The following is a 9,113-nucleotide window of genomic DNA, read 5'->3' as shown; positions in this document are numbered from 1 at the left end:
CTTTCTATGTGATTTCCGGAGAATTTTGTTCCGGGACCCCGGAATCCAGGAAAACCGTGTATTATATACTTCAATTTCAGCCGTTCGGAAGGTCGAACCAGACCCGGTTTCTTTTTCTCCCTGTTTTTCAATCACGCGTCCGAGCTCATTTCAGGAATCAACCTGTTCGATTTCAGCCTCAAATAACGAGCTTTAACACATTTTTCACGATAATCCGAGTTTGGCGAATCTTTGGTTTGTGGCACACCGGCACCCCCAAATGCCTTCCGTTGGTGCTCAAACTTTGCGTGGCCGCTTTATCTGACCCGAGGAACTTTCTATGTGATTTCCGGAGAATTTTGTTCGGGACCCGGAATCCGGAAAACCGTGTATTATATACTTCAATTTTGCTCGTTCGGAAGGTCGACAGGACCGGTTTCTTTTTCTCCTGTTTTTCAATCACGCGTCCGAGCTTATTTCAGGAATTAACTCTGCTCGATTTGACCTCAAATAACGAGCTTTAACACATTTTCACGATAATCGAGTTTGGCGAATCTTTGGTTTGGGCACACCAAGCACTCCCAAATGTCTTCCGTTGGTGCTCAAACTTTGTGTGGCCGCTTTATCTGACCGAGGAACTTTCTATGTGATTTCCGGAGAATTTTGTTCGGGACCCCGGAATCCCGAAAAACCGTGTATTATACACTTCAATTTCACCGTTCGGAATGTCGTACGGGACCGGTTTCTTTTTCTCCTGTTTTTCAATCACGCGTCCGAGCTCATTTCGAAATTAACTGTTCGATTTGACCTCAAATAACGAGCTTTAACACATTTTTCACGATAATCCGAGTTTCGGCGAATCTTTGGTTTTGGCACACCGGCACCCCAAATGTCTTCCGTTGGTGCTCAAACTTTGCGTGGCCGCTTTATCAGACCCGAGGAACTTTCTATGTGCTTTCGGAGAATTTTGTTAGGGACTCGATCCCGAATTGAAGTGTATTATACACTTCAATTTCAGCCGTTCAGAAGGTAAATCTGGGACCGGTTTCTTTTTCTCCTGTTTTTTCAATCACGCGTCCGAGCTCATTTCAGAATTAACTGTTCGATTTGACCTCAAATAACGAGCTTTAACACATTTTTCACGATAATCCGAGTTTGGCGAATCTTTGGTTTCAGGCACAAGCACCCCCAAATGTCTTCCGTTGGTGCTCAAACTTTGCGTGGCCGCTTTATCGACCCGAGGAACTTTCTTTGTGATTTAGGAGAATTTTGTTCTGGGACCGGAATCCCGAAAAACCGTGTATTATACACTTCAATTTACGCCGTTCGGAAGGTCGTACCGGACCGGTTTCTTTTTCTCCCTGTTTTTCAATCACGCGTCTGAGCTCATTTCGGGAATCAACCTATTCGATTTCAGCCTCAAATAACGAGCTTTAACACATTTTCACGATAATCGGAGTTTCGGCGAATCTTTGGTTTGTGGCACACCGGCACCCCCAAATGTCTTCCGTTGGTGCTCAAACTTTGCGTGGCCGCTTTATCTGACCCGAGGAACTTTCTTTGTGATTTCCGGAGAATTTTGTTCCGGGACCCCGGGACCCCGGAATCCCGAAAAACCGTGTATTATACACTTCAATTTCTGCCGTTCGGAAGGTCGTACCGGACCCGGTTTCTTTTTCTCCCTGTTTTTCAATCACGCGTCCGAGCTCATTTCAGGAATCAACCTATTCGATTTCAGCCTCAAATAATGAGCTTTAACACATTTTCCACGATAATACGAGTTTCGGCGAATGCTGGTTTGTGGCACACCAGCACCCCCAAATGTCTTCCGTTGGTGCTCAAACTTTGCGTGGCCGCTTTATCTGACCCGAGGAACTTTCTATGTGATTTTCGGAGAATTTTGTTCAGGGACCCTGAATCCAGAAAAAAACCGTGTATTATACACTTCAATTTCAGCCGTTCGGAGGGGCCTACCAGACCCTGTTTCTTTTTCTCCCTGTTTTTCAATCACGCGTCCGAGCTCATTTCAGGAATCAACATGTTCGATTTCAGCCTCAAATAACGAGTTTTAACACATTTTTCACGATAATCCGAGTTTCGGCGAATGCTGGTTTGTGGCAAACCGGCACCCCTAAATCTCTTCCGTTGGTGCTCAAACTTTGCGTGGCCGCTTTATCTGACCCGAGCAACTTTCAATGTGATTTCCGGAGAATTTTGTTAGGGACCGAATCCGAAAAAAACCGTGTATTATACACTTCAATTTTTGTAGTTCGGAAGGTCGTCAGGACCCGGTTTCTTTTTCTCCCTGTTTTTCAATCACGCGTCCGAGCTCATTTCAGGAATTAACCTGTTCGATTTCAGCCTCAAATAACGAGCTTTAACACATTTTTCACGATAATCCGAGTTTCGGCGAATGCTGGTTTGTGGCACACCGGCACCCCCAAATGTCTTCCGTTGGTGCTCAAACTTTGCGTGGCCGCTTTATCTGACCCGAGGAACTTTCTATGTGATTTCCGGAAAATTTTGTTCCGGGACCCCGAAATCCCGAAAAACCGTGTATTATACACTTCAATTTCAGCCGTTCGGAAGGGCCTACCAGACCCTGTTTCTTTTTCTCCCTGTTTTTCAATCACGCGTCCGAGCTCATTTCAGGAATCAACATGTTCGATTTCAGCCTCAAATAACGAGTTTTAACACATTTTTCACGATAATCCGAGTTTCGGCGAATGCTGATTTGTGGCACACCGGCACCCCCAAATGCCTTCCGTTGGTGCTCAAACTTTGCGTGGCCGCTTTATCTGAACCGAAGAACTTTCTATGTGATTTCCGGAGAACTTTGTTCCGGGACCCCGGAATTCCGAAAAACCGTGTATTATACACTTCAATTTATGTCGTTCGGAAGGTCGTACCGGACCCGGTTTCTTTTTCTCCCTGTTTTTCAATCACGCGTCCGAGCTCATTTCAGGAATCAACCTGTTCGATTTCAGCCTCAAATAACGAGCTTTAACACATTTTTCACGATAATCCGAGTTTGGCGAATCTTTGGTTTGTGGCACACCGACACCCCAAATGTTTTCATTTGGTGCTCAAACTTTGCGTGGCCGCTTTATCGACCGAGGAACTTTCTATGTGATTTAGGAGAATTTTGTTCGGGACCGGAATCCCGAAAAATCGTGTATTATACACTTCAATTTTAGTCATTCGGAAGGTCGTACGGACCGGTTTCTTTTTCTCCTTTTTTTTCAATCACGCGTCCGAGCTCATTTCAGGAATCAACTTTGTTCGATTTCAGGAATCAAATAACGAGCTTTAACACATTTTTCACGATAATCCGAGTTTGGCGAATCTTTGGTTTGTGGCAAACCGGCACCCCCAAATATCTTCCGTTGGTGCTCAAACTTTGCGTGGCCGCTTTATCTGACTCGAGTAACTTTCTATGTGATTTTCGGAGAATTTTGTTCCAGGACCATGGAATCCCGAAAACAAGTGTATTATACACTTCAATTTTGGCCGTTCGGAAGGTCGTAAATGCAGGACCGGTTTCTTTTTCTCCTGTTTTTCAATCACGCGTCCGAGCTTATTTCAGAATTAACTCGCTCGATTTCGGTCTCAAATAACGAGCTTTAACACATTTTTCACGATAATCCGAGTTTCGGCGAAAGCTGGTTTGTGGAACACCGGCACTCCCAAATGTCTTCCGTTGGTGCTCAAACTTTGCGTGGCCGCTTTATCTGACCCGAGGAACTTTCTATGTGATTTAGGAGAATTTTGTTAGGGACCGGAATCCAGGAAAACCGTGTATTATATACTTCAATTTCGGCCCGTTCGGAAGGGCGAACCAGGACCAGTTTCTTTTTCTCCTGTTTTTCAATCACGCGTCCGAGCTCATTTCAGAATCAACCTGTTCGATTTCAACCTCAAATAACGAGCTTTAACACATTTTTCACGATAATCGAGTTTTTGGCGAATCTTTGGTTTGTGGCACACACCCAAGCACCCCCAAATGCCTTCCGTTGGTGCTCAAACTTTGCATGGCCGTTTTATCTGAACCGAGGAACTTTCGTGTGATTTCCGGATAATTTTGTTTGGGACCGGAATCTGAAATACCGTGTATCACTTCAATTTCGGTAGTTCGGAAGGTCGTCTGGGACGGTTTCTTTTTCTCCTGTTTTTCAATCACGCGTCCGAGCTCATTTCAGAATTAACCTGTTCGATTTCAGCCTCAAATAACGAGCTTTAACACATTTTTCACGATAATCCGAGTTTCGGCGAATGCTGGTTTGTGGCACACCGGCACCCCCAAATGTCTTCCGTTGGTGCTCAAACTTTGCGTGGCCGCTTTATCTGACCCGAGGAACTTTCTATGTGCTTTCCGGAGAATTTTGTTCCGGGACTCCGGAATCCCGAAAAACCGTGTATTATACACTTCAATTTCAGCCTTTCGGAAGGTCCACTAGTAGAAAAAACACCTATTGCGTCAGTCGATTTACGTCAGTTCTAGAAAAACTGACGCAAAAGGTACTTAATTTTGGCGGGAATCCATTTTTGCCCTATTGTCAAATTTTTTGCGTCGATTTTGGAAAAATCGCGTATATAATGCGTCGGTTTCAAGGCCCGTGATTGATCAAATGCATCAGTTACATTACAAAACCGACTTATTTAATATAAAGTTTTTGCATCCATTTTATCTAAACCCGATGCAAATACCGTTCCTATATTGAGTAAACACGAGTGACGAGTCCCTTTCCCCCCTTCATTCCTTAGGAAAAAATACACACTCCCTTTCCTCCATTGTCTCATTCAATCGACACCACACTACCGCCCCACCGCCCCACCGCCGACTCACTGACGACTCTCCGCCGACCCCACTGCCGCCGTCTCACTCTCTTCTACTCATCTAATTCCTAATTTGATATTGGTATGATTTTTACTTAATTTTTACGTTTTAAGTTCTTTTAATAGGTTTTATTATTGTTGTTTACATACAATTTTTTGTAGTAATTGATTTGTTAGTATGAATTGAATGTAAATCTAGAATTGTTTTAGGGTTAGGGTTAGGTGAAATGGGGGTTTTCTATTTTGATTAGGTGGTTTGGGTGGGTTAATTTCTGCTACATTTCACACCACTGCCCTCGCCTCGTCGCTGCCTTCCATCCTCGTCACCGATGACATCCCTCACTGCCAGACCCACTTAGAAGGTATGTTTTGATTGTTTTCGCTAATTTCCCCAGTATTTCGTACGGTGTCAGTTAATAGATGAATGATCATCGGTGTCGCCTTAGGGAAAAGATATTAGGAACAACTGGGTTCCAGCATTATAAGGTTTTTGTTTGATGGAGTTTTGGGTTTACTTTAAAATGTGCTTGCTGGAGTGAAAATACCTTTTTTTTTTCCAAAAAAAAATTACAGTTTTTTTTTCAAGTGTTTTATACTAATACTAATATGTGTGCTCTACATGTAATTCAACTTTTTGGTTGGTTGTTTGTCTTTTCAATGTAAGTTTCTTAACAGAGTTGCTCCAGATGTTTTCCTAAATGTATTTCCATTCATCAAAACAGTTTAAGTCACATGTTCATAATCCTACAACAACTGATTAGGTCGGGTTCACGAATTAGACGATTTTCGACGGGTCTGAACCTAATGTTTCCAACATAATTCAATCATGATACTGTCAGTTTAACCTCAAAGTCATGCACTATGCAGGGTACACCGTACATGTATAATGAGACGAGACACTATTGATCCCACCTCAAATTTCCATGTTGGTCAACTATAGATTCTGCCAAGGTACAGTAAGTTCAAATCTTCCTCATTTTGTCTTCATGATCTCCAACACCTACTCATGTAATGTTGACAACGATGACCATGATCATGACCGGAACATCGAACCTCACAAACCCGACTCAGAAAAAAGTGCCCTCCCTCAGGATTATTTACATGTTGAAGCATGAGTAGTCTAGATCCTGCAATTGGTTGTTGTGATTTGCTTTGGACTAAATAAGGCTCATCTCTCCACTGATATTCCTAACAAATCTTGTTGAACTTGATCAAATTATTGTATAAAGATAATGTAGATGTACTGGTTTGTCACTTATGTATTTTTTACGGATTTGTGGGAATTAGTTCTCACTTGGATAACATGTTTTGTTACATTGAGAACGAATATGGGTAGGAGGTTAAGAAATTCGGAGCAGCTGGCGAAGCTTATATAAACCGGGCTGCAAAAATGGCTGTAAAATTGAATACAAGTGTCTTTTACGGGAGTCTTTGTCACTTGTAAGTCTCGTGCTTGCTCTTTATCTTCTTTATTTTATAGTTCATGGCTGAATAATACTTTTTATTTGTCACATTTCACTATTACAAGGTTCCCATTAATTTGATTATTCACTTTTTTCAACCACAATTGGCTGTTCGTAAGCTTTTACTTCAGAATGGTATTTTTTACCCGTCAGTATTGGTGTCGTCACCTGCACGTTTTTTCTTTTAGAATACCTTATTTAATAATGTAATTTGTTAGTCTGAATTTTTTGTTATGATGTCTTAGTTTGTCATTAAAGGCAAGTGTTTAAACATATAGTTATATCTGAAACTTAAATTGGTCTTTCTAGTTTTCAGGCATCTTAATGACTGGATTCCATCTCCTCTGCAGATAATTGGTGTACTGAAGTTTATTCCTTCACACATTACGGTAATAATTTGTGGTTTTATTCACTTTTCAAGTGGTTATCTGGCTTATTTTCTTTATGTTGTTTGAAATTTTGTTTTGAGTTTCTGTGATATAAAGGCTCACCGGTATTCTGAGTTAAATTCTTTATTAGCAGCCAGAGAGAGTGATTTTTTTGAAAGGAAATTCTTAGTGGTTACTCATTTCATTATATTTTTGGTCTATAATCAACGTCACTTATCATAGTTGTTGGGTTGTGGTGATACGTATACACTAAGAGCTTGCCTTTTTGTCTCATACTATGAAATGGGTAACGCGAAACATGATGATACAAATATAGAAGAAAGTTTGTCCTCCCTGCCAATGGGTCTGAGTGTCGACACTCTTGACCTAATTTTTTGAAAGGAAGTATATTTCTAGAATGAGAATTTGCATTTGTATTCAGGAATATTATCATAAGACTTAGCAATACTAACTGGTTGAGTGAGTTTTTTAATGATGTATATTCGGATGCGCTCTATTACCAGCTCTCATTTATTGCATTTCCTTTGCAGGTGGTGTTTGACCATATTGGTGAGTTTCAGTTGTCCTTTTTTTTTTCTTTTTGTGTTTCCTGTCCCAGTACAAGCATGAGCAATGCTATCTTCTTGTGTATTTACGTGTTCTCTTATCTGTATACGAACTTGTGATTAACTTAGCGACTTACTTAGCGAAGAATTTGTGAACTGGACTGGCTTGCACAAAAACAAGCAACGATTATCTTCAACATGACCATGGCGATTATGATTTCTCTTTAATTGCAAACTGCACTATAAGATGTGAGTTAAAGAGAATAAAATTATCACTTCTAGTTTCATCGCATATTCCGTTGTGAATATAACTTCCATATCCCTTTGTTTTTGCGAAAGAGATTTTATATGATAATGAGTGAATTAGAGGTTTATAGGGAGTTGGGTTACATCGTTTTTTTGGGTATGATGGATATTTGTTTGATGAAAATTAATGTGAATTGTGAAGTTGTGCCCTATGTTAGGTATCATTGGTATGGTTTGTATCCGAGTTTGCAACATATTTATGGTGGAATTTGTGTTTGTTTTCTGATTTTAGGAAAGCTGAACTTGCAAAAGAAAAGACGCATATAGGTTAGACAAGGCCCATTTATTTGCTGTAAATTTGTTTGAAGATATCGAGAAGTATATGAAAGTTCATGATGAGTGGGCTTTCATCCAGAAATGCAGCCATACAAACCAACGATAATTTTAATGCATGAGTTTGAGTCAGCTTAGTATTTTTTCCAATGTTAGTTTAGTTCTCATCAGATGGTAATCTGTAATCTTGAAATTTGAGTTTTGCACCTACAGCTAAGTGCAATGGTTCCCTTTGGGCACTTATTTGGGTACAATCCACTAGCAAAGTGCTGCTGTTTGGGATGGGGCCTCAACCTTTGAACGTTTAATGCGTTATATTCATCCGGAGGTTAGTTCTCCAGCTAGCATATGCTATATGTTCTGCATGGATGATTAACTATTGTTTTTCTAAATTTGAAATAAATTTCCTTTGTTACTTGGTGGCATTTGCAGGTTAAATATTGACTTTTCTCTTGGAGATTGCAGGTGATCTAAATATTCTTCTACTACTCCGATCGAGAACTATTGACTACTTGAGTATGTCCGGTTGAGACGTTGAGTTTGTGTTAGGTTTACGGCATCGATTGATATATAGTTTTATGTAAGAGAACATTTAGTATAGATTAGCTTAGTAACTAAAACGTTTGTGGATTATTTATACATTGGATTGTATTCGGAACGTTGTTTGGTTGAATGAAATGTAATGTTGTTTTACATGTATTAGTAGTTCGTTGGATTTTTTGTTGCAGGTTTTTAAGTTTTGGTATTCGGATTGTCAGTTTTATGCAGAGGTGGAGCCGAAATTTCGGTAGTAAATTTATATATATAAAAAAACATTAATAGATTGCGTCGATTCTTGAATGAAATGATGCAAATGAGGGAAACGAATTTTCGCTAAAACAAAATATCAAAAGCATCAGTTCTTATAACAAATGACGCAAAAAAAATAAAGAAAATGCATCGGTTCTGTAAAAAACTGACGCAAATAACAATTATTTGCGTCGGTTTATATATTTATTGCGTCGATTCTATGGTTCCAACCGACGCAAAAATGTTTTTTTGCGTCGATTTTTCAACACACAATCGACGCAAATGTTGAACTTTTTGCGTCGGTTCCACAACTGACGCATAGCAAATACGACCCCTCGATATACGTCAGTCCAAAACCGACGCAAAAGGCCCTTTACAACTGACGCAATAGGGGGTTTTTCCATTAGTGGTCCTACCGGACCCGGTTTCTTTTTCTCCCTGTTTTTCAATCAAGCCTCCGAGCTCATTTCACGAATCAAGCTGTTCGATTTCAGCCTCAAATAACGAGCTTCAACACATTTTTCACGATAATC

General features: G+C 40.3%; 1 protein-coding gene across 24 annotated transcripts; it reads left to right on the top strand.

The window, feature by feature from the left end:
- The first annotated feature begins 4,654 nt into the window (after window positions 1-4,654).
- On the top strand, window positions 4,655-8,484 carry LOC141604703 (uncharacterized). Of its 24 annotated transcripts, XR_012526191.1 has the most exons (9): window positions 4,655-4,897; window positions 5,683-5,771; window positions 6,152-6,255; window positions 6,595-6,667; window positions 7,198-7,216; window positions 7,354-7,461; window positions 7,751-7,785; window positions 8,005-8,119; window positions 8,224-8,484. XR_012526191.1 is itself a non-coding variant. In XM_074423162.1 (8 exons), exons 3-7 carry the CDS (start codon window positions 5,739-5,741, stop codon window positions 8,097-8,099), a joined length of 324 nt encoding a protein of 107 aa, XP_074279263.1. In that variant the 5' UTR covers window positions 4,659-4,897; window positions 5,067-5,177; window positions 5,683-5,738; the 3' UTR covers window positions 8,100-8,119; window positions 8,224-8,484. The 24 variants fall into 24 exon arrangements, 7 of the variants coding, with proteins under 7 accessions (XP_074279266.1, XP_074279263.1, XP_074279265.1 ...); XR_012526190.1 differs by having other exon boundaries at window positions 7,751-8,119; XR_012526189.1 differs by lacking the exon at window positions 7,354-7,461 and having other exon boundaries at window positions 4,657-4,897; window positions 8,257-8,484.
- Window positions 8,485-9,113: the final 629 nt, after the last annotated feature.

The sequence above is a fragment of the Silene latifolia genome, chromosome 10 (assembly GCF_048544455.1).
Source record: "Silene latifolia isolate original U9 population chromosome 10, ASM4854445v1, whole genome shotgun sequence".
NCBI classification, from domain to species: Eukaryota; Viridiplantae; Streptophyta; class Magnoliopsida; order Caryophyllales; family Caryophyllaceae; genus Silene; species Silene latifolia.
The sequence above is the reverse complement of the archived record's forward strand: the minus strand, read 5'-3'. Positions and strand labels throughout refer to the sequence as shown.

Excerpts from the sequence above, each read along its gene's own strand:
- LOC141604703 (XM_074423165.1), top strand. The coding sequence starts at position 5,739 with ATGTTGGTCAACTATAGATTCTGCCAAGGTACA. Across the intron at positions 5,772-6,151 it reads ATAGATTCTGCCAAGGTACA|GAGGTTAAGAAATTCGGAGC; the intron begins GTAAGTTCAAAT and ends GAATATGGGTAG. Across the intron at positions 6,256-6,594 it reads TACGGGAGTCTTTGTCACTT|GCATCTTAATGACTGGATTC; the intron begins GTAAGTCTCGTG and ends TCTAGTTTTCAG.